The sequence below is a fragment of the Rhinoraja longicauda genome, chromosome 31, assembly GCF_053455715.1.
Source record: "Rhinoraja longicauda isolate Sanriku21f chromosome 31, sRhiLon1.1, whole genome shotgun sequence".
In the NCBI taxonomy this organism is placed as follows: domain Eukaryota; kingdom Metazoa; phylum Chordata; class Chondrichthyes; order Rajiformes; family Arhynchobatidae; genus Rhinoraja; species Rhinoraja longicauda.
The window spans coordinates 8,787,973-8,813,975 of NC_135983.1; the positions used below are offsets into that span (position 1 = coordinate 8,787,973).

The window sequence follows — 26,003 nt, forward strand, 5'->3', positions numbered from 1 at the left end:
GGGTTTGACGGGCAGGTATAAGGATTTGTCATCGGAAAGCAAAATGAATGACCGGCTATCTACAAATCATTTGCTGGGCTCGTTGGACTTTAGTTGCCCTTTACTCTTTTAGCAAAAATACATCACTTGATAACAATCAGTTTGTAAACTATATTTTTTATTAAATGAATGATGCCACCTGAGCATTTACTGGACCCGGGGACCATGTTATTTTGGATATCAGAATTTGTGAAACTGGTTAATTGGATATGGAGCAAATTACCAAGTGTTGGAGAAACTCAGCGGGTCAGGCAATACACAATAGGTGCAGGAGTAGGCCATTCGGCCCTTCGAGCCAGCACCGCCATTCAATGTGATCATGGCTGATCATTCTCAATCAGTACCCCGTTCCTGCTTTCTCCCCATACCCCCTGACTCCGCTATTCTTAAGAGCTCTATCTAGCTCTCTCTTGAATGTATTCAGAGAATTGGCCTCCACTGCCTTCTGAGGCAGAGAATTCCACAGATTCACAACTCTCTGACTAAAAAAGTTTTTCCTCATCTCTGTTCTAAATGGCCTACCCCTTATTCTTAAACTGTGGCCCCTGGTTCTGGACTCCCCCAACATTGGGAACATGTTTCCTGCCTCTAACATGTCCAACCCCTTAATAATCTTATACGTTTCGATAAGATGTCCTCTCATCCTTCTAAATTCCAGTGTATACAAACCTAGTCGCTCTAGTCTTTCAACATATGACAGTCCCGCCATTCCGGGAATTAACCTAGTAAACCTACGCTGCACGCCCTCAATAGCAAGAATATCCTTCCTCAAATTTGGAGACCAACTGGGGAGGGAATAGATTGGCATTCTTTCACATCGGGACCCTTCTTCAGGCTTCCTTAGCTCATTCCAGTCTGAGGAAGAGTCTCAACCCAACAGGTTGCCTGTGCATTCCCTCCACAGATGCTGCCTGACCCACTACGTCGCACCAGCACTGTGTGTTTTGCTCAGGATTCCAGCATTTGCAGTCTCTTGTGTGTCTAATCACTTGTGGAGCCTTCTTCACCAGAACTAAAGAGTCTGCTCCCCTGTTATCTGTATCATGCCAGGTGTTATAGTCAGCGGACGGACAGAGGAAACTTTGAATGCCTGAGAATTATCCATTACAAATAAAATTGTAAATAAATTCTTAATTTTAGGAGATTCATTCTCAATCATCTAAAGTGGATCAGTGTGGTCCTGGACCAGATAGTGCCAACTTGTCTAACCTTTGTTTCAGAGATACAGCGTGGAAACAGGGGCTTCAGCCCACCGAGTCCCCACAGACCAGCGATCACCGATACACTAGTTCTATTCCACACAGGAGGGATAATTTACGGACGCCAATTAACCTACAAACCTGCACGTCTTTGGAATGATTGATATAACCAGAGTAGCTGGAGAGAACCCTTGCAGTCACCGGAAGAAGGTGCAAACTCATTACAGACGGCACCCGCAGTCAGGATCGAACCCGGGTCTCTGGCGCCGTAAGGCTGCAACTCTGCCGCTGCACCACCATGCTGCCCTTTTGTGAGTTTGATAACATGGAGTGCCCACTCCTCGAAGACCTGTACCGAGTGACCCATTACTCCCCTTACGTAAATGCTTATGTTCTTTGCATCAAACAAGGCGAAGCTTTAGTTTGAAAATCAAAAAAAACTGCAGATTCTTGAAATGTGAAATGAAACTACAAAACGTTGGGAGCAATCAACAAGTCAGGCGGCATCTGTGGAGAGAGGAACAGAGTTAGCGATGACCCTTCATTGGATCCCTGATCTTCAACTTCAAACGTTAATCTTGATTCTCTCTCCACAGATGCTGCCTGACCAGCTGAGTGTCTCCAACACTGTTTTTTTTAAATTTGTGGAACCCAAATATCTGCCTGGGAGAATCCAAATGAAGGAGATCTGATTTGTCACTCCCCGCAAGCCATTTAGTTTAATAAACTATTTTTTTTAGTTCAACTTATTGCCTATCCTTGCTAAAGAGAGATTCTGGTACAATTTCCTCCCACATCCCAAAGACATGCAGGTTAGTGGGTTAACTGTCCACTGTGACCGTTTTAGTGTGTAGGTGAAATAATGGGGAGAGTAAAATGGGAAGAATAAAATATAAAATGGAGTTAGTGTGGGATCAGTGTAAATGCCCAGGTTACGTATCACTGAGTACTACTGGTACTCACAGAGGAATTTATCAGGAATTAAGAAAATAAGTAACATTGTCTTTCTTCTTGGGAAATAACAGAGTGTGTGTACAGCAAATTTAGATCACCAGATGAGAGAGGAAATATTGGTTCTATTCCTCCAATATATCACAGTATATATTGATGGAATCGACTATACACTGTTCTATATATTCTACAATAGTAGAACACAATGTGGTGTCCAGCAAATATGTCTCTGTTATCTGCCTTGAATGCCAGTTAGGGTGGCACGGTGGCGCAGCGGTAGAGCTACGACCCAACAGCGCCAGAGACCCGGGTTCAATCCTGACCGCGGGTGCTATCTCCACAGAGTTTGTACGTTCTCCCCATGACCTGTGTGGGTTTTCTCCGAGATCTTCGGTTTCCTCCCACACTCCAAAGCCGTACGCGTTTGTAGGCTAATTAGCTTGGTGTAATTGTAAATTGTCCCAAGTGTGTTGTGTGTTGGATTGTGTTAGCGTGCGGGGTTCGCTGGTCGGTTCGGACTCGGTGGGCCGAAGGGCATGTTTCCGTGCTGTATCTCTAAACCAAACGAAACTAAATGGAAAAAATCAATAGTGATCCAATCCAGGAGGCAAAACCACTGACTGAAGACACGAATGGTCATGTTAGACAGGGTTCTGTAATGACATGAAGTCATCGCCTTCGCTCCAAAGTCGAGTTGTATCCATTTGGTGGGTGAAGGCAATTCCAAACTTGCGTTCATTCTCGCGATTTTGACACTTTGCATTCATTCGCAGACTCCACCCGTTTTTATCTGCAGAAGGTCTATCTATATTAGTAGGATTTACTATTCTACTGTGAAAGGTATGCATGCCCTAGACTTGAATGGTGAATTACCTTGGTAGCCAAGAGGACAGACACACAAGTATCGATCCACGTCATGAACGCAGGTAGCACCGTTCCTGCAAGGTCTGGACGCACATTCGTTGATGTCAATCTCACAGTTAGATCCCTGATATCCGGGAACACAGAAGCATCTATACATATTGACCGCATCAAGACACAGAGCCCCGTTCAGACAAGGGCTGGACGCACACTCGTCAATGTCGGTCTCGCAGCTAACCCCTGTGTAACCAGGCTGACAATCGCAAGTGTAATTTCCAATCCCATCCACGCAAGTTCCATTGTTCTTGCATGAGTTGGCAAGGCACTCATTGATTTCTGTTGTACAGTTTTCCCCTTCATACCCGGGAGAACACCGGCAACTATATCCATTCACCTGCTCTACGCAATCCACATGAAGGCCCGGGCAAGGATTGCTCTCGCACTCATTTATATTTACACTGCATTGAGTACCTGTAAAGCCAGGTAAACAGGTGCAGTTGTACTGCAGGCTCCCCAGTGTGGTGTGGCAGGTGCCATTGTTCATGCACAACGGGAAGCGGCAGGCATCGAACAGTAGCTCGCAATTCTTCCCAAAGTAGATCAGAGGGTCCCGTGGGCACTGGCAAGTGTAGGTGTCTAGGCCAGCGATGCATGTCCCTTTGTTCTGACATGGCTCCGAGAGGCACTCGTTGACTGCCGAGGAACATAGATGACCTGCGTGATTTAAAATAAAAAAGAAAGTGTTTTATATAATAACTCTTCCATGTATCTCGTCAGAGTAAACAGTCTCCTGGTTTCTGTGTTATAGAAACAAGGAAACATAGAAAATAGGTGCAGGAGTAGGCCATTCGGCCCTTCGAGCCTGCACCGCCATTCAATATGATCATGGCTGATCATCCAACTCAGTATCCTGTACCTGCCTTCTCTCCATACCCCCTGATCCCTTTAGCCGCAAGAGCCACATCTAACTGCCTCTTAAATATAGCCAATGAACTGGCCTCAACTACCTTCTGTGGCAGAGAATTCCACTCTGTGGCAGAGAATCATAATATTGAAGGAATAACTAAGGATAATTATAGGGAACCTGCTGCCCGAGGAGGCAGTTGAGGCAGGTAGTATTGCACAGTTTAGGAAACATTTGGATTGTGGATAGGACAAGTTTTGGTCTCCAAATTTGAGGAAGGATATTCTTGCTATTGAGGGCGTGCAGCGTAGGTTTACTAGGTAAAATTCCAGGAATGGCGGGACTGTCGTATGTTGAAAGACTGGGGCGACTAGGCTTGTATACACTGGAATTTAGAAGGATGAGAAGGGAACTGATCGAAACGTATAAGATTATTAAGGGGTTGGACACATTAGAGGCAGGAAACATGTTCCCAATGTTGGGGGAGTCCAGAACCAGGGGCCACAGTTTAAGAATAAGGGGTAGGCCATTTAGAACGGAGATGAGGAAAAACTTTTTCAGTCAGAGAGTTGTGAATCTGTGGAATTCTCTGCGTCAGAAGGCAGTGGAGGCCAATTCTCTGAATGCATTCAAGAGAGAGCTAGATAGAGCTCTTAAGGATAGCAGAGTCAGGGGAGAAGGCAGGAACGGGGTACTGATTGAGAGTGATCAGCCATGATCACATTGAATGGCGGTGCTGGCTCGAAGGGCTGAATGGCCTACTCCTGCACCTATTGTCTATTGTCTGTTGTCTAAGTTGGGATAGGTATGTGGAAGGGACTGCCTGCACGTCATCCATGTCCCTCCATTCCCTGCATATCCAGAAGACTCTTAAATGCCACGATTGTGTCCACTACCACCCCTGGCAGTGCGTTCCTGCCACCCATTATCCTCAGTGTAAAATACTTGCCCCCCACATCTCCTTTAAACTCGTCCATGCCGACCAAGATGGTCCTGTTTTGTCTGTTTTTGGCCAATATCTTTCAGTTGATAGTCCTTGATATTAGGAATAGACTTCATCGCCCCATCTCCCAGCAACGGGCTGATGGAGCATGTGAATCCTGTAGAAGGGGGAGGCTGTGTACACTGTCAGTGCAGAAATCCTGATTGTACCAATGAATGCTTCAGGAGTATCACATAGTTGGGCCCATCGTAAGCATCACGGAGAGAGGCAATCGAAATAAACCAGGTTTATCATCCTTTGAAAGTAAACTGTTTAAAGTCACTCTCTCGTTCAGTTTGGTTTGGTTAATTTTTGTGTACCGACGGACAGGGAAATGCTTTGCTGCATGCTATCCAGTCAGCGAGACTCTACTCTCGTAGGCACTGCACGTCCAATTCCCACTGCAGTCACACACCGGTCGTCCAGATCCCTCGGCTTTCCAGACTGTTGGATGTTATCTATTAATACTCCAACACAATGTTAATTTACTTTCCTGCAGGAGTAAGGCAGCAGAATGTTAACTTATCCGGTGACCAGTCTGAAGAAAGGTTCGGACCTATCCCTCCACAGATGCTGCCTGTCCTGCTCCAGCTGTTTGTGTTTAGCAGCTGTTTTTGTGAATGTTGCAGGATGAGGCTATTCGGCCCATCAAGTCTGCTTTGCCGCTCAATCGTAGCTGATCTATTTTTCCCACTCGACCCCATTCTCATGCCTTCTCCTCATAACCTTTGATGCCCTGACTAATCAAGAACCTATCAATCTCCGCTTTAAAAATACCCAGTGCTCCAATATCCTCCCACATCCCAAAGACGTGTGGGTTTGCCGGTTAATTGGCCTCTGTCAAATAGCCCCGAGTGTGTCTAGATTTTATTTTTAGATTTAGAGATACAGCGCAGAAACAGGCCCTTCGGCCCACCGGGTCCGCGCCGCCCAGCGATTCCCGCACACTAACACTATCCTACACCCACTAGGGACAATTTTTAAATTTGCCCAGCCAATTAACCTACATACCTGTACGCCTTTGGAGTGTGGGAGGAAACCGAAGATCTCGGAGAAAACCCCCGCAGGTCACGGGGAGAACGTACAAACTCCGCACAGACGGCGCCCGTAGTCAGGATCGAACCTGAGTCTCCGGCGCTGCATTCGCTGTAAGGCAGCAACTCTACCGCTGCGCCACCGTGCCGCCCGTCGGGAGTGGATGAGAATGTGGGATAACATCGAACTAGTGTGAACGGGCGATCGATGATCGGTGTGGACTTGGGGGGGCTGAGGGGCCTGTTTCCATGCTAAACTAAATTCAACTAAATCTATCCAGTGAATCATGTAAACTTAAAGGGATCACCAGGGACAGAACTGGGAGAGTTTTAGAGAAGTGATGGGAAGTGAATTCAAAGGGAGAGTCGAAACCGGGGCACTGGTATTCCTGTGGGACTGAGGACTCAGCACTCACCTGCCAGACACTGAACCATTGGGATTTTGGAGCCGGCGAAAGGTGGACTATCTGAATGTAGCTTAGTTTAGTTTGCAGATACAGCATTGGAAACGGGCCCTCAGCCCACCGAGACCGCAGCGACCATTGATCACCCACTCGCACTGAATCTATCTGATCCCACTTTCTCATCCACTCCCTACGCGCACAGGGCAATTTTACAGAGGGCCAATTAACCTACAAACCCGCATGTCTTTGGGATGTGAGAGGAAACTGGAGCACCCGGAGGAAACCCATGCGGTCACAGGGAGAACGTGCAAACTCCACACAGACAGCACCCGAGGTCAGGAACGAACCCAGGTCACTGGCGCTGTGAGGCAGCAGCTCTACCAGCTGCGCCTTAAGTTAGACCAGGTAAAACTCTGAACTTTGAGAAACTATGTGCTGGCTCCACATAAACAATAATGTTCAATAAGTTTTCTCCGGCCTTGCGATGATAAATAAAGACAATTAACTTTTTAACCTTGATGTTTGGCTTTCCCTATGGAATGGATCAAAAGTTATGAATAAGAAAAATGCAAAGTAACGGAAATTTCAGCAGGTCGGCACTGGAGTTCAGCTTAAAGCGAGGGCTAATTAACTGAAAAATTTTGCTCTTTAAGTTTGGAAGAACCTATTGTAAGTGTGAATTAAACCAATTCCTTCAGGGAGAACCGTGACAGCGATTTTAAAAAAAGGTGAAAGCAATGTTATACGCAGAGAATGCTGTGTAGCGGTAATCACGACTCTTGCTGCCGAGTCCGATAATCCCCCAGCAGACTATTTGGGAATCCCGATGGTTTGGCATTTAGCCTTGCTGGAGATGCTTGCCACATGCCCTTCCAAATCACTGGAGCCCTGGTGCCTTCTCTACCTCAGAAGGCAGTGGAGGCCAATTCTCTGAATGCATTCAAGAGAGAGCTAGATAGAGCTCTTAAGGATAGCGGAGTCAGGGGGTATGGGGAGAAGGGGTACTGATTGAGAATGATCAGCCATGATCACATTGAATGGCGGTGCTGGCTCGAAGGGCCGAATGGCCTCCTCCTGCACCTATTGTCTATTGTCTATTGCCTTTGCTGTTCCCCCTCTTTGGGGCCCCAGTTCCCACCTCCCTTCCAACTCATCGCTGCCCCCCCATGTTCCCTCTAAACTTAAGATAGACACAAAAAGCTGGAGTAACTCAACGGGACAGGCAGCATCTCTGGAGAGAAGGAATGGGTCTCGACCCGAAACGTCACCCATTCCTTCACTCCAGAGATGCTGCCTGTCCCGCTGAGTTACTCCAGCTCTTTAAGTCTATCTTCGGTTGAAACTGCCATCTGCAGTTTCTTCCAACACATTCCCTCTAAACTTCACTGGAAATGTTATTTTACCATTGCGTAATGCGAATTTATTTGAATGTAGAACAGTAGAATATAGAATCGAGATCTTATCCTGAGTTTTGTCTGCATTTCCATCAATGTTTTCCATACAGATGCAATCTGGCTTTTGAAACCTGCAGTAATTATATTGGTCCCACCCGCTCACAGGGCCTTGGTGAGACCGCACCTGGAGACCGCACCTTGGTGAGACCGCACCTGGAGACCGCACCTTGGTGAGACCGCACCTTGGTGAGACCGCACCTTGGTGAGACCGCACCTGGAGACCGCACCTTGGTGAGACCGCACCTGGAGTATTGTGTGCAGTTTTGGTCTCCTAACCTGAGGAAAGACGTTCTTGCCTTAGAGGGAGTACAGAGAAGGTTAACCAGATTAATCCCTGGGATGGCAGGACTTACATATGAGGAAAGACTGGATAGACTGGGCTTGTACTCGCTGGAATTTAGAAGACTGAGGGGGGATCTTATAGAAACATATAAAATTCTTAAGGGGTTGGAGAGGCTAGATGCGGGAAGATTGTTCCCGGTGTTGGGGGAGTCCAGAACCAGGGGTCACAGCTTAAGGATAAGGGGGAAGTCTTTTAGGACCGAGATGAGAAAACATTTCTTCACACAGAGAGTGGTGAGTCTGTGGAATTCTCTGCCACAGAAGGTTGTTGAGGCCAGTTCATTGGCTATATTTAAGAGGGAGTTAGATGTGGCCCTTTTTGCTAAGGGATCAGGGGGTATGGAGAGAAGGCAGGTACAGGTTACTGAGCTGGATGATCAGCCATGATCATATTGAATGGCGGTGCAGGCTCGAAGGGCCGAATGGCCTACTCCTGCACCTATTTTCTATGTTTCTATGTTTCTATGTTTCATCCGTTATTGAATTTTACCATCAAAATCTTACACCTTCTGATAATCCAATGGAACATAGAACAGTACTTTATTTCAGTCTGAAGAAGGGTCCCATTCAGAAACGTCACCCCATCCTTTCTCTCCAGAGATGCTGCCTGACCTGTTGAGTTACTCCAGCATTTTGTGTCTATCTTTGGCATAAACCAGCATCTGCATTTCTTTGTTTCTACATAGAACAGCACAGGAACAGGCCCTTCAGCCCACAATGCCTGTACTGAGCATGATGGTGGGATAAACTAATCTCCTGCCTCCAGGTGATCCATATCTCTCTATTCCCTGCCTATCCAAGTGCCTATTAAAAAGCCTCTTAAACACCACTACTGAATCTATCTCCACCTCCACCCCAGGCACCCACCTCTCTCTGGGGGTCTTGCCCCACACATCTCCTTTAAACATTCCCCCTCTGCCATTAAAGCTCTGCCCCCTAGTATTTGACATCTCCATCCTGGGTTAAAGGTTCTGACAGTCCACCAGATCTGTGCCTCTCATAATTTTATAGACTTCCATCAGATCTCCTCTGAACCTCGAAAACAAGGATAACAAGTCTTCCAGTGTGGCACCATCAGTCCTGAGGATTATCCAAATCTTCCTATAACCCGTGTCGAAAATCAAAGGACTAATGGGCGGTCACGGTGGCGCAGCGGTAGAGTTGCTGCCTTACAGCGTTTGCAGCACCGGAGACCCGGGTTCGATTCCGACTACGGGTGCTGTCTGTACGGAGTTTGTACGTTCTCCCCGTGACCTGCGTGGGTTTTCTCCGAGATCTTCGGTTTCCTCCCACACTCCAAAGACGTGCAGGTTTGTAGGTTAATTGGGTTGGTAAATGTAAAAATTCTCCCTAGTGTGTGTAGAGCGGTGTTAATATGTGGGGATCGCTGGTCGGCACGGACCCTGTGTATCTCTAAACTCAACTAAATAACATTTTCCAATTATATTTATATTTTTATAATGCACCGCACCAAATTAGGTCTCGTTTCCTGACTTAAAACTAAATATAGCATGTTGCTATACATCCGTATAAGTCACACGTTGTATTAAATGAATACGATCTTTTTAATTTTATTTTTTATTTACAAATATAAAATATATTCCGATGAAAAAATATATATACAAAGCAAGAACAGCACCAAAACTCTTCAGACTTTCTTTGCGTCTGTTCATTCATTAGTGTCATATCCAGTAGTGTTCACGACTATCTTTAAACCAAGCATTCTTGCTACTCTTGTGGCCCCCGGGGGTGATATCCCTTCCCTTGTTTGAGGGGTGTCCCCAGCAGACTCAGCCCCTCAATGTCCATCAACGGAAGGACCCTAGACTGTGGCCCTCCCCCACAGAGCCTTGGAGTTGGCCGCACAAAGCTTCAGCGAGTCCACTGTTCTTTAAACATGGCTGTTTTTATTTTTGACGCCGCCCTCTAAATGTAGACTGGGAGCTTCTGTTTAGTCCCAAGATTTGCCCCATCCGTGCCTCCTTTGAGTCATTGTATGAACATGAATGGGAGAGGTAGTGAGTGCATTGTGATGCACAGTGGGGCACGTCACTGGGATGTGCTTCACTTTCAATGAGCTCATCAGCTTTGTTCAGCTCTCCTGGAAGTACAGTCCTCAGTGACTAAGCTGTGGCCTTGCGAGTCTTGAGCAAGTCGGCTGCGATGGGAGGGGGGGGAGATGGTTGCCCACCTCTCTGCAGTTTGGCTTTGCTAAGAGGGTCTGGAAAAGTGGCGGCACAGTGGCGTGGTGGGTAGAGTTGCTGCCTTACAGAGACCCGGCTCCAAGCCTGACTATGGGTGCTGTTTGTGTGGAGTTTGTACGTTCTCCCTGTGACCGTATGGGTTTTCTCCAGTTGCTCCGGTTTCCTCCCTAAATCCAAAGACGTACAGGTTTGTCGATTAATTGGCTTCAGTACAATTGTACATTGTCCCCAGTGTGTAGTATAGTCCTCGTGTACGGGGTGATCGCTGGTCTGAGCAGACTCGGTGGGCTGAATGGCCTGTTTCCGCGCTGTATCTCTAAAGTAAAGGTGTAAGGGTCCTTATTACGGATAACGAGCAGTTGTGTAACAGAGGACTCTCCAATCTAAGGGCTGTTCCCAGGAATGCACTCAGAGATGGACATCACAGTGGTGCAGCTGTTAGAGCTGCTGCCTCACAGTGCAGGGCACCCGGGTTCGATCCTGACCTCGGGTGGAGTTTGCACATTAACCTGCGACCGTGTGACTTTCTAACAGGTGCTCCGGATTCCTCCCACATCCCAAAGACGTGCGGGTTTGTAGATTAATTGGCCTCTGTAAAATTGCCCCTGGGATGTAGGAGGTGGGTGAGAAAGTGGGATGACATAGAACTTCTTCAGACTAAAGGAGAGTCTCAACCAGAAACGTCACCCATTCCATCTCTCCAGTGATGCTGCCTGTCCCGCTGAGTTACTCCAGCACTTTGTGTCTATCTAAGGCCTATGACAGGCTTGCCTTCGTTTGCTGAAGGGCCTGCTTCTATGTCGCATCTCTAAACTAAACACAACTAAAGAAATGAGGTTGGTAACAACAGTACACACCAATTAAATAAATATTGTGTGGAAGATGCCACCAAATATCTGGAGGTGATGGGCTCAGCATTAATGTCTTGTTTTTTTTTTTGCACTGTCTTCTCTCTTTTTACTGCCTTGTAGAATGTGTGTATAATTTATGTTTTTGAGTGTCGTCGGAGTCTATGTACCTGTGATGCTGCTGCCAGCAAGATTTTCAATGTGCCTGTGCCTGTGCCTCACGGTAGTTGTGCACTTGACAGTAAACTGGACTTGCCTATCCATCCACATAATGATGCAGCTACCTGTGACCTGAGGGACTGCGAAGATCTTTGCTTTGATTTGCAATGTGCAGGAAGAACTCTTCTGTTGACAGCTCTCTGATCCCATTAGACGTCAGAATATATATTTTTAAAAGCAGAACATTACTCCAGCAGGTGTGAAATTCAAACTGGGTGAGACTGCTTGTTGGGGCTGGTCACACAGTTAATTATGTGCTCCTGAGCCGTCTTCCTTCTTGAGTTACTTATGTGCGCGTAATGGCCTAACGTACACGGCCTATTCATCACAGAATCCAGCGCACATCCATAACTAACTCGAATAAATAACTCCACAGTCTCACCTCGAGGGTGGTGGGTGTGTGGAACGAGCTGCAGGAGGAGGTAGTTGAGGCAGGTAGTATCGCAATGTTTAAGCAACAATTAGACAGGTGCACGGACAGGTAGACACAAAATGCTGGAGTAACTCAGCGGGACAGGCAGCATCTCTGGAGAGAAGGGATGGGTGGCGTTTCGGGTCGAGACCCTTCTTCTCGACCCGAAACGTCACCCATTCCTTCGCTCCAGAGAAGCTGCCTGTCCCGCTGAGTTACTCCAGCATTTTGTGCCTACCTTCGATTTAAACCAGCATCTGCAGTTCTTTCCTGCACAGGTACATGGACAGGAGAGATTTGGAGGGATATGGGCCAAACGCAGGCAAGTGGGAGTAGTGTAGATGGGGCATATTGGTCGGTGTGGGCAGGTTGGGCTGAAGGGCCTGTTTCCACACTGTATCACTGTCTGACCGAGACTCCTTCATAAAAACTTGTACTGTCTGCAATGTAGCATGAGATGAATGTAATCTTTGCAGTCATGTAGCTCTGACCCATACATTGCTCGAGAATACTATTTTTTACAATATATCACCCGGCTGTCAAAATACACAACAAACAAGTCAAACCCTGCTGCATATCCCTGAGCCTTTTTGTAAAAAAAGGAAACATATCGTCCAAACTTTATTTACTGGGAGGTATCTGTGGGGGGTGGAATGTTGAATAGTAGTGCAGAGATTTGTTTCCATTTTAAACGAAGCAGGAAGGTGTGGATGTTCAATATGCCTACAGAACAAAAATGTCTACAAATAACAAAATTATGAATGTTCTCTCGGGTCCTGGCAGCGAGGCACTCCAACGCTAACCCAAACAGCTTACATCGTTAGAGGGAGTGGGAGGTGTGTTCAAGGCAAGTCCTGAAGGACTAGTTTGGGAAGATTTAACAGACAGAACTGCTGAGTTCAGTAAAATAACCATGGCGAAGTAGCAATTGTTTCTGCTTACTGGAGACTTTTGAAAAAAAAAAGGCTTGATCAAGCAAATTGCACATTTTTCAAGCCACATATTTTACTTCAAAATGTTTTCTCGTGCTCAAATCACTTTACCTAAAATATATAATGTATTTTGTCCCATTAGAAATGTGGATGATTAAGCCAAAGCAGGTATTTTTAATTAGTTTCTACGTTTTACAATCAAACCACTGATGGGAGGGACTGTGTACGAGATGCAGGCTTGTATTAGCATTGAGTGCCCTGGACCTACTTTGCGGGTCAATAAAAAAAGTTGTTTTAACCTTTCAAGCCTGTAAACTTGTCGTTTCAAAATTCCTTTTCGAAAAATCAGCCGGCAACAGGGTCACAGATAGAGTCATAGAGCTCCACAGCATGAAATCAAATCCTTTGTTTCAACCTCCCCACCCCCCCCTCCCCCCCTCCCCCCTCCCCTCTCTCCCACCCCCCCCTCCCCTCTCTCCCCCCCCCCCCCCCCAAGAGCACGGTGAACAGGTGAGCTCACTAGGTTTCTCCCATTTGCCTGCGTTTGGCCCATATCCCTCCAAACCCTTCCAATGTGTACATCTGTCCAAATGCCTTTTAAAAGTCGTAATTAAATCCGCTTTTATATGGCTTCCTGCTGCAGCTCATCCCAGACATGTACTATCCTCTCACTCAAAGTGTTGCCACTGAGGTCCCTCTTCAATCTCTCCCCTCTCCCTTTAAGCCTATGTTCCAGTTTCAGAATCCTCCACAAAGCTTTACACCGTACCTCAGTCGGTACAAGTGGCAATGAAGTTTGAGAAGGCAGACACAAAATGCTGGAGTAACTCAGCGGGTCAGGCAGCATCTCGGGAGAGAAGGAATGGGTGGCGTTTCGGGTCGACACCCTTTTTCGGACCGCTTCTTCGGACTAAACCAGCATCTGCAGGTTTTTTTCCCCTATAAAGTTTGAGAAGTTTGGTTGGAGTTGAAGACAAATGGAAATGTTGTGATCTTCTTTTGTAAGACTCTCTCTAGTGTCTCCAAAGTAATGCTGACTTGCCGACAAAGCTCCTCTCGTGACATCCCAAAGAGCTTTGGAGCAAATGAAGTTATTTTTTAAATTACGTCATTGTGGTCATGTTGAAAAAGTGATCAATGGAACAGATGTCCTTGCACAGGAGGGTTGGAGAGATGTGCAAAGGTGTTGTTCCATTTGAAAATTCACAGTGGTGTGGTAAGATTGGGTGGTTGGATTGTTTTCTGAGGCTGAGGGAAGACTTCATTGAATTGTACAAAATTACGAGCAGCCCAGGTAAGGCAGGAAAAATTCATTTTCCTCAACACTAATGTTAATGGTTCACTGCATTGTTCAGTGCTGACTACTTATCCACCCATTATTTCATCATGGCAAGGATATAGTTTAGTGTAGAGATACAGTATGGAAACCGGCCCTTCGGCCCATCTAGTCTGCGCCAACCAATGACCGAGGGTACACTGGTTCTATCCTAGACACTATTACTAGATGAATCAGCAAGTTAATCCCAGCATGCAACAAAAGGACCGTGGTAAAGAACTGCAGATGCTGGGTTTTTTTTCCTAGTCAGATGTGCAGCACTTTGGTCAACGTGGGTTGTTTTTAAATGTGCTATACAAATAAATTGACTTGACTTGACTTGACTTAAATCGAAGGTAGACACAAAATGCTGGAGTAACTCAACGGGACAGGCAGCATCTCTGGAGAGAAGGAATGGGTGACGTTTCAGGTTGAGACCCTTCTGAAGTCCCAATCTGAAGTCTCAATCTATCAGTCTGAAGAAGGGTCTTGACCCGAAACGTCACCGAATCCTTCTCTCCAGAGATGCTGCCTGTCCCGCTGAGTTACTCCAGCATTTTGTGTCTACCAAAAGGACTGTGGGTCTCTATTTGAGACACCATACTCCTTTTGCTCAAAGGACTCTCACCCATTTGGTGAATGTGGCGATTTATTAAAAGTTATTTCCTCCTTTGAATTTTTGTCTTTGATTTAGTTTAGTTTTAGAGATACAGCATGGAAACAGGCCCTTCGGCCCATCGAGTCTACGCCGACCAACGATACACTAGTTCTATCCTACACCCCCTGAGGCAATTTACAGAAGTCAATTAATCTGCAAACCTGCACGTCTTTTGCAATTGGGAGGGAGCCGGATGCACCCGGGGAAAACCCAAGCGTTCATGGGGAGAACGTACAAACTCCGTACGGACAGCACCCACAGTCAAGATCAAACTCGCTGTAAGGCCGCAACTCTACCGCTGAGCCACCGTGCCACATCAAGCCGATTGTGTAGGCATTCGATGTACTTAAACCCTAACAGTTTGCACATGCAAAACATAGCAAAAAAATAATATGCTCGCAGCAAAACCAGAACAGATGAAGGTGTAACAAGTGCCAGGAAAGATTGTAAGTGAGTGTGTGGGCATGTAAAGTAGCAGTGGAGTGTCACTGGACTGCAGTTAAGTCTAATGTACATCCAAGCCTACTTTCAGGGGCTTATGACGTATGAAACAAATAATCCATGTATTGTAATTATCAGTTTCTATCCCCACAGGATAAAGAGAGAATCAGTTGCTATCTTATAATGAAGGTAGACCACAAAGTGCTGGAGTAACTCAGCGGGACAGGCAGCATCTCTGGAGAGAAGGAATGGTATCTTATAATGTTCTGATGAAAGGATATTTAACTGAAACATTAACTCTAGGGACACTATCGACAAGTTAGGAAAAGGGGACGTACAACGAGATCTGGGTGTCCTAGTGCATCAGTCACTGAAAGGAAGCATGCAGGTACAGCAGGCAGTGAAGAAAGCCAATGGAATGTTGGCCTTCATAACAAGAGGAGTTGAGTATAGGAGCAAAGAGGTCCTTCTGCAGTTGTACAGGGCCCTAGTGAGACCGCACCTGGAGTACTGTGTGCAGTTTTGGTCTCCATATTTGAGGAAGGATATTTTTGCTATTGAGGGTGTGCAGCGTAGTTTACTAGGTTAATTCCCGGAATGGCGGGACTGTCATATGTTGAAAGACTGGAGCGACTAGGCTTGTATACATTGGAATTTAGAAAGATGAGAGGGGATCTTATCGAAATGGATAAGATTATTAAGGGGTTGGACACGTTAAGAGGCAGGAAACATGTTCCCAATGTTGGGGAAGTCCAGAACCAGGGGGCACAGTTTAAGAATAAGGGGTAGGCCATTTAGAACGGAGATGAGGAAAAACTTTTTCAGTCAGAGAGTTGTGAATCTGTGGAATTCTCTACCTCAGAAGGCAGTGGAGGCCAATTCTCTGAATGCATTCAAGAGAGACCTAGATAGAGCTCTTAAGGATAGCGGAGTCAGGGGGTATGGGGAGAAGGCAGGAACTGGGTACTGATTGAGAATGATCAGCCATGATCACATTGAATGGTGGTGCTGGCTCGAAGGGCCCAATGGCCTCCTCCTGCATCTATTGTCTATTGACACAAGAGGCTACAGATGCTAGAATCTTGAGCAAAACACAAAGTGCTGGACGAACGCAATGGGTCAGGCAGCATCTGTGGAGGGAATGGACAGGGTGATGATTTTCTTCAGACTGGTGATGCAATATACTGCAGATACTGGAATCCTGAGCAAAAAAATTGCTGAAGAGGTTTCCTGACCCAAAACGTGTCTGTTCATTCCCTCCTCAAAGGTTACATGACCTGCAGAGTTCCTCCAGTGCCTAGTTTTTTTAGCTCATGCTTCCAGCATGTGCAAACTCCTGTGTCTCCGTTTTACTGCTATACCGCAAAGTCACCTCACAGTGCGTCTATTTTGGAGAGATTCTTCTCCTCCCTCCAATGGGTGCTCCTCGAAACCCTCTCTCGCTGGTCCCACTCTGTAATTCAAACTACTCTTCGACCACGCTCTGACCCAAAGGGGCGTCTGTGCATTTCCCCCACGGATGCTGCCTGACCCGCTGAGTTAGGCTTCGAGATAGCGCAGAAACAGGCGCTTCGAGTCCACGCCGACCAGCGATCACCATGTGCACTAGTGCTATCCTACACACTAGGGGCAATTTACAATCTTTACCGAGGCCAATTAACCTACAAAGCTGCACATCTTTGGAGTGTGGGAGGAAACCGGAGCACCTGGAGAAAACCCACCTGATCTCACGGAGAACATACAAACTGCGTACAGACACCACCCGTAGTCAGGATCGAACCCTGGTCCCTGTCACTGTGAGGCCTACTCCTGCACCTATTGTCTATTGTCTATTGTCTAAGGCAGCAATTTTACCGCTGCGCCACCGTGCCGCTCCTATTCCTCCAGCACTTTGTGTTTTGTATGAACTCTGCGGTTCACTTTGCACAGGTGCTGCTGGACCTGCTGGGTCTTCCATGGTTTAAATAACATTCTGTGTCTGGTTCCTAGAGGAGATAGACACAAAGTGCTGGAGTAACCCAGCGGGCCAAGCAGCATCTCTGGAGAACATGGATAGGTAACGTTTCGGGACGGGACCCTTCCTCAGACATCTGAAGAAACGGTCCCAACCCGAGACATCTCCCATCTCTTTTTGTTTCCAAAGATGCTGCTTGGCCCACTGAGTTACTCCAGCACTTCGTGCCTGTCTTTGGTATAGACCAGCATCTGCGGTTCTTTGCTTCTGCATCTGGTCCGTGCAGGTCAGGCCGTTTTCGGTGATGGTCACATCGGCTCCCATTATGGGAGGCTTCAATTTAACCCGCTCTCCGGAATAACTGTGAGCATCGCCTGCAAGGGCCATTATGCAGCAGTGGGACAAAAGTTTTACAGTCCTGGCGTAAAAGCGACTTTATGGAGCTGCTTAATTTGGAAGCCATCACTGTATTCGACAGTAATTGCCTGCTGGGTTCAGCTGCAGTAAACATAACTCCAGGCAGGCAGAGTGCTGCTTCAATCTCCGAAGGTGAACTTTATGCTGTGGTTGGCTCCCTGCAGGGAAATTAAAGGAGATAACAATGGATTCTGTGCTTTATTACATTCGGCTCCCAGAAACTGGCTTATTGCAACAGGATAGGACTCACTTGATGCCGTTTGAACGGCAGCAGATGCAACATTACTTTTTTTTTTAGACTTGCAACAGAAAGAGTGATGTTAATTTAGCGAGAATGTGCAATTTGGTGATGCAGCTGTAAGTTGTTAAGTGTTTACAAATACGGCATAACCAATAGCTCGGTGATTCATGCTGTGACACTATGCTACTGCTGCTACATTACACCCGACACACTTGCTATCTTTCCTGACATTTGTTACACCTTCATCTGTTCTGTTTTTTTGCTGACACTGCTGTTTGCAAAATAGTTTGCGCCCTGCTATTTTTTTGTGAGTGCAAACTGCTCGGCTTCAAGTGCAATGAGCACCCAGATAATCTGCCTGCGCGCGAGAACTTGGAGATAGAGTTTACATCAGAAATATTGGCTTTCCCTCTCTCCCCTCTCCCACTCTCTCCCTTTCTCTCTCTCTCTCTCTCTCTCTCTCTCTCTCTCTCTCTCTCTCTCTCTCTCTCTCTCTCTCTCTCTCTCTCTCTCTCTCTCTCTCTCATTCTCTCCCTTTCCCTCTCTCTCACTCTCTATCCCCCTTCTCTCGCTTTCTCTCTCTCCCTCTACCTTTCCCTCTCATAGAAACATAAAAAATAGATGCAGGAGTAGGCCATTCGGCCCTTCGAGCCTGCACCACCATTCAATATGATCATGGCTGATCATCCAGCTCAGTAACCTGTACCTGCCTTCTCTCCATACCCCCTGATCCCTTTAGCCACAAGGGCCACATCTAACTCCCTCTTAAATATAGCCAATGAACTGGCCTCAACTACCTTCTGTGGCAGAGAATTCCACAGACTCACCACTCTCTGTGTGAAGAAATGTTTTCTCATCTCGGTCCTAAAAGACTTCCCCCTTATCCTTAAGCTGTGACCCCTCTCCCTCACTCTTTCTCTCTCGCTCCCCTCTCACCCTTTCCCCCTCTCTCTCCTGCTCTCCCCTCTCTCCCTTCCCCCCTCTCTCTCTCGCCCCCCCTGCTCTCCTCTCTCGCCCTCTACTCCCCCCCCCCTCTCTCTCTGTCTGTCTCCCTCTCTCTCCACAAATGCTGACTGACCTGCTGAGTATTTCCATCCCTCTGTAATTCTATTTTGGATTCACAGCATGGAAACAGGCTTCGGCCCACCGAGTCCGCACCAACCAGCGATCCCCACACATTAGCACAAGCCTACACACACTCGGGACAATTTACGCTTATACCATGTATACAAACCCAAACCGATTAACCTACAAACCTGCACATCTTTGGAGAGTGGTAGGAAACCGAAGATCTCAGAGAAAACCCACGCAGGTCACGGGGAGAACGTACAAACTTCGTACAGGCAGCACCCGTAGGGATAAACCCGGATCTCTGACACTACCGCTGCACCACCGTGCCACTCAAAGAGCTGCTGCCTCACAGTGCCGGAGACCCGGGTTCGATCCTGGCCTTTGATGCTGTATGTGTGGAGTTTACACATTCTCCCTGTGACTGTTTGGGTTTCCTCCGGTTGCTCTGGTTTCCTCCCACATCCCAATGACATGCGGGTTTGTAGGTAATAGGCCTCTCGTGTGTAGAGAGTGCATGCGAAAGTGGGACAACATAGAACTAGTGTGAACAGATGATCGGGCTGAAAGACAGTTATCGATGGGCTGAAAGACAGTTATCGATGGGCTGAGGGGCCTGTTCCCAAGCTGTGTCTCTGTCATTCTTCCTGTTCTGAAAATAGTCCTTGAACATGTCAGAACCTTGTGTTGATCCACTGTTTCTATCAGCACAACTGCCAGGCACGGAGTCATTATCAGACCATGTCAAGATAACCAGTTCTTGGTTTTCTTCCCTTTAATCCCTTTGTGACTCAGATAAACAGAATTATTTGTGCAGGATAGTGAGCAGGTCACGGCCTGGGAATGACCAAACCAGCAATCAGGAAACCCATCCTGGAGACCAACGCATTTCATTACAGGGACTATCTGAGACACCGAGGAATTTTAAGGGTCTTTTGCTTTCACCAAATAAAGATAAAATGCATAAGAGAGAGAGCATTAGGGACTTGCGTTCTTGGCCCAAAGCTGCCGTGCTACTGATAGGACCATCAGGAATTAAGCCGCTCTGCCCCTGTGGAAATATTAACAAGGAACCTGGCTCAGGCAATCATTGATAAGCAGTGGACTGCACAGTGAGTGTATTTATTCACAAAATGCTGGAGTAACTCAGCAGGTCAGGCAGCATCTCAGGAGAGAAGGAATGGGCGACGTTTCGGGTCGAGACCCTTCTTCAGACTGAGTGTAACTCACTTACAGTGAGTGTAAGTAGAATGATTCTGCCTTGTAAATGGCGCAGCGGTAGAGTTGCTGTCTTACAGCGCCAGAGACCCGGGTTCGATCCTGACTCTGGGCGCTGTCTGCACGGAATTTGCATGTTCTCCCCGTGACCTGCGTGGGTTTTCTCTGAGATCTTTGGTTTCCACCCACACTCTAAAGACGTACAGCTTTGTAGGTTTGCTGGCTTGGCATAATTATTATAAGTGTAAATTGGCCTTAGTGTGTGTAGGATAGCGATATCGTGCGGGGATCGCTGGTTGGCATGGATTCTATGGGCCAAAGGGCCGGTTTCCGCGCTGTATCTCCAAACTAAACTAAGTAGACACAATTGCTGGAGAACTCAGTGAATCAGATCTCCCCATCAGCCTTCGACTCTTCTGAGAAAACAATGTCTGCTTAAAAAAATGTAAGTTTACAAAAAATTTCGATGCCATTAAAGACACAGATGTTGATATATTTTGATGTACTAGTTCTTCAGGAAATCCCACCTTGCAACAGTGGAAGAGCAAGTTTCATTCTATGGGAATGGAGATGGTCATTAGAAAACAGATAGACACAAAATGCTGGAGTAACAGCAGGTCAGGCAGCATCTCTGGAGAGGAATAGGTGACGTTTCGGGTCGAGACCCTTCTTCAGACTGAGAGTCAGGGGAGAGGGAAACTAGAGGTATGAAAAGGTTCAAAAACACATCAGAGCCGGCACCGATGAGCCAGGAAATGTGGAGCCCACAATGGTCGACTGTTGGCTGTGGAAGTGGTGATAACGTTTATTTGGTCTTCTTCGTCTGCACTAGTTGCCCAGTGTCACACTGTGACAAATCCCCCACCCATCTCATGCACAATGCAGGCTGCACATCGTATCTCCCGTCCCTCACACCCAGATTCCAGCTGGTTATTGACTTTACACTTTTAGACTTTAGAGATACAGCGTGGAAACAGGCCCTTCGGCCCATCGAGTCCACGCCGACCAGCGATTGCCCTCTACACTAGCACTATCCCACACACTAGGGACAATTTACAATTTACAGAAGCCAATTAACCTACAAGCCTGTAGGTCGTTGCAGTGTGGGAAGAAACCGGAGCACCCGGAAAAAAACCCCAGACGATAACGGAGAAGGTACAAACTCCGTACAGACAGCACCCGTAGTCAGGATCGAACCGGGGTCTCTGGCGCTGTAAGGCAGCAACTACCGCTACACCACAGTTATCAGACTTCTGAACAGTCTTTCGATAAGCTCGGGTGCTGGCCCTTTTCTTCAACTACCTCATTGCAGACATTGGACATTTTCTCCGAGACTGTTATGTTGCAATGCTGTGAACTATATTCCGTACACTGAAGATAGACACAGAAGACTGGAGTAACTCAGCGCATCAGGCAGCATCTCTGGAGAAAAGGAATAGGTGATGTTTCGGGTCGAGACCCTTCATCAGACGGCAGTGCACACTGATATTTTTCCCTTTGCTCTACTTGCGTTTGGCTTGATTTTATTCACGTACGGTATTACCTGATTTGATCGGATAGCGCGTAAGTAAAAGCTTTTCACTGTACCTCAGTACATGTGACAATAATACAATACAATACAATACAATATATCTTTATTGTCATTGTACCCAGGGGTACAACGAGATTGGGAATGCGCCTCCCATACGATGCAATAATTTAAGTAATTTAGACAACAGCAACCCAACGAAACAAATGTACCAGTTTTAGACAGGGTAAAGTGCAAGTTGATCTGTGCGTTGTGGCCATCCGGCTCAGCAGAACCGGTTCATAGCAGCTATGGCCCTGGGGATGAAGCTGTTCTTGAGTCTGGAGGTGCGGGCGTAGAAGGCCTTGTATCGTCTGCCCGATGGAAGGAGTTCGAACAGACAGTTCGAAATGACCCTAAACCAATTCTCGAATGGATATGGAAAACCTTCGTCTTAACATTGTGGCATTTACCTTGCAGAGAAAAGAGCTGACCCTCATTTTTGAACCGCAAATTAGAAGCTACTTCTGCCGATGAAGATCTTTAGGGGATTTATGTAGTATGATATTTTAAAAAGGCAACCCACATATCATCTAAGCAACAGAGGAATTTCATGCACACACAAGCAAGAGAATTTCTCAAAATGTTCAACTGGGAGAGAGATAAATATTCATGTGAGAATCTGATTTTTCGATCAATAAATTACCACGTCATACATGATTTACCACTTTCCGTGTGTAGTTTAATGGACCATATCATCTCATATAAAATACTAAGCATGTCGGTAAGCATTTGCCACAGAGAACTCTGTATTAAAAATCCTGTCCTGAGCTTTGCCTGCATTTCCATCAATGTTTTCCATAACGATGTGATCTGGCTTTCGAAAGCTGCTGCGATTATATTCGTCCCACTTCATTGAATGGACAGTCTAATCCTAACCTTCTGATAAGCCCATAGAACACTGAACAGCACAGGAACAGGCCCTTCAACCCACAGTGTCAGTGCCTAACAGTATACCATGCCAACTAATCTCCCTCTGCATGTAATGGATCATGTCCCTCCATTTCCTGCACATCCATGTGCCTATCTAAAAGCCTCTTAAACATCACTACCGTATCTGCCTCCACCACCACCGTTTGGCAGCACTTTCCAGACACCCACCACTCTCTGTGTAAAAAAAACATGCCCCATACATCTCCTGTAAACTTTTCCCCTCTCACCTGAAATCTATGCCTTCATTTCCACTCTGGGATAGAAGTTCCGACTGTCTATCTAGGCCACACTTCAAGTTCAAGTTCAAAAACACTTTATTTGCCCCCGTGAGGCAATTTACAAAGGCACGTAGAGTAGTACAAAAACTATTTGGGGGGTGGGGGGGTGGGGATTAGCAGGGTGAGCAGTGGGGCAGGTGGGTGGTTGGGGGTTGAGGCGCTGAACAGCCTTGGGGATAAAAGGTTGCCCTTCTCCTCTGTGTCCCACAGCCTGGGCAGCGAAGCTGGTGACCTGAGGGGAGCCACTCAAACGCAGAGAACAGGACATGTGAGGGGTCCTGTAAAATCCTGCCAGCTGATACCTAATGCTTATTTTTATAGAATTTATTATCAGAAATGAATATAACATTTTACAGAATATATCCCAGTGGGACTCTATCACTTGAGTCATTCACCATGGAAACAGGCCCTTTGGCCCAACTTGCCCACGCCAATCAAGATGCCCCATCTCAGCTAGTCCCACCTGCCTGCATTTGGTCCATCCATCCATCCATCTCTATCTCTTCTCTATGTATTACTAAAGCCCTCATCTTGGTTGTTCCATATGTTTGTGCCGTAGTTGTTTCTTTGTGCGTTTGTTTCATTGTGCGGTTTACATCCAAAAAAAAACGGTACACGACAGCGCGACAATTTTAGGCCCACCCGACTCACCATTCCCCCGCCATCTGAATAAATCCATTTTTGTTACTTTTTAAAAACAATTTACCTAATAAACTTTAATAAATGTGCTCCCCCCCGCCCCCGGGAGGACTGGCGGGAGGGCCTGCGCCGGTCCCGGCATACACCGCGCCCGACCTTCCTCCCATGGTGCAGCGCGGCGGCAGAGGGTCCAACACGGTCCAACAAGAAGGCCGTCGCCGCCGTTTCCTCCCGACCGCTGCAGGAGAGGTTTTGGGTCCACGGCACTCTCTGCCCGATGCGATGGACGCCCGGGACCGATGTGAGTGCCTCCCTCTACCCTTCCCTGTCTTCCCTCCCCCCCCCCCCCATGGCCCCGGGGGACGCCCCCCACCCGGCAACGGGTACACGGATCGCTAGGGTTGCTGGGCTTTCACCCAACGGTTTCGGTCCCAAACCTCTCCTGCATTGGTCCGACACTCTCTCCTTCCCCCCCTCCCCCTCCCCCCCTCCACCTCCCCTTCCCCCCCTCCCCTTCCCCCTCACTCACCCACTCCACCTCCCCTTCCCCCTCTCCCCCTCCCCTTCCCCCCCACTCACCCACTCCCCCACTCCATCCCCCCTCGACCCCCCTTATCCCTCCCTCCCCCCAATCATCCACTCCACTCCCCCTCAACCCCCCTTATCCCCCCCTCCTCCCCTCACCCCAATCACCCACTCCATCCCCCCTCAACCCCCCTTATCCCCCCCTCCTCCCCTCCCCCCCAATCACCCACGATCCCCCCTCAACCCCCCTTATCCCTCCCCTCCCCCCCCCACTCACCCACTTCATCCCCCCTCAACCCCCTCCTCCCCTCTCCCCCATCATACACTCACCCACTCCATCCCGCCTCAACCCCCCTTATCACCCCCCCTCTCCCTCAGCCTCGCCCGCAGGACTGCCGACAGCAGAGATTTGCACCCAACGGCCGCACACCCGTCTAGCTTCCTTCTAAACCTTTCCTAACTGCGTGCCTGTCCAAATGTTTTTTTAAATGATGTTACAGTATCTGCCTCAACTACCTCTTCTGGCAGCTCATTTCATACACCCACCACCCTCTGCGTGAAAAGGTTACCCTCAGGTTCCCATTAAAGAGAAAGTGGATGTGAGGTTAAAGCATCACGAAGGACAGAAATGCCATTTGCTTCAAATGTGAATTTAAACATTTTCGTTTAGTTTTCAGGCCTGAAGGCTTGCCGTGAAGTTTGTGTCATGGCGAATCAAGTCAGGTCTATTGTCGTTGGCACAAGTGCATTGAGGTACTTATACAGTGAAAATCTTGCTTCCAGCAGTATCACAGGCACATAGAACCAGACAAACACACACAAACATAAATCATGCAAAGATTTAACATAAACGTCACATAAATTCTACAAGACAGTGAAAAGAAAAAGACTGCAATAAAAAATACATTGGTGGAAAATACACAAGTAGAAAACAAATCCATGGTGGTGCAAGAGGTGGGCCATTGTGTTCAGTTCCCTGGTTAGTATTAGGATTGGCCAGGTCGGTTCAAGATCCTTATTGCTGTAGGAAAGTAGCTGTTCCTGAATTTGGCGGTTTGGTTTAGTTTAGTTTAGAGATACAGCATGGAAACAGGCCCTTCGGCCCATCGAGTCCACACCGACCAGCAATCACCCATACGTTAGTTCTATCCCACACACCCAGGGACAATTTACAGAAGCCAATCAACCTTCAAAAGCCTGCACGTTTTTGGAGTGTGGGAGGAAACTGGAGCACCCGGAGAAAACCCACGTGGTCACAGGGAGAACGTACAAACTCCGTTCAGACAAGCACCCATAGTCAGGATGGGACCCGGGTCTCTGACGCTGCAATGCAACAATTCTACCGCTGAGCCACTCGCTGCAGTGTGACTGTCGCAGGCTGCCATACCTCCTGCTTGATGGCAGCAGTGAGAAGATGGATGGTGGAGATCCTTGATGATGCAAGCCACCTGTGATGGACCGGGCTGAGTCCACCACTCTCTGCAGCCTCCTGCGTTATTGTGCATTGTCATAAGGGCGGCACGGTGGCGCAGCGGTAGAGTTGCTGCCTTACAGCGAATGCAGCGCCGGAGACTCAGGTTCGATCCTGACTATGGGCGCCGTCTGTACGGAGTTTGTACGTTCTCCCCGTGACCTGCGTGGGTTTTCTCCGAGATCTTCGGTTTCCTCCCACACTCCAAAGACGTACAGGTATGTAGGTTGATTGGCTGGGCAAATGTTTTTAAAAAATTGTCCCTAGGGTGTGTAGGTTAGTGTTGGTGTGCAGGGATCGCTGGGCGGCGCGGACCCGGTGGGCCGAAGGGCCTGTTTCCACGCTGTATCTCTAAATTTAAAATCTAAATCTAAAATCTAATGCAAGCTGGCAGATTCACTCAAATAGTTTCTGGGATTACGGTCTGTCCTGTAAGCAGTGATTGTATTTTGAAAATACAAGGAACTGCAGCTGCTGTTTTACAAAATAAGAC

At 47.4% G+C, this 26,003-nt stretch overlaps 1 protein-coding gene across 1 annotated transcript in view; it reads right to left on the bottom strand.

Moving 5' to 3' along the window:
* crb2a (crumbs cell polarity complex component 2a) overlaps positions 1 to 26,003 on the bottom strand; it is a 130,574-nt gene that overhangs the window by 68,370 nt on the left and 36,201 nt on the right. Inside the window, 1 exon segment of the mRNA XM_078426147.1 lies at positions 3,063 to 3,764. Within this exon segment, the coding sequence (XP_078282273.1) occupies positions 3,063 to 3,764 (702 nt within the window).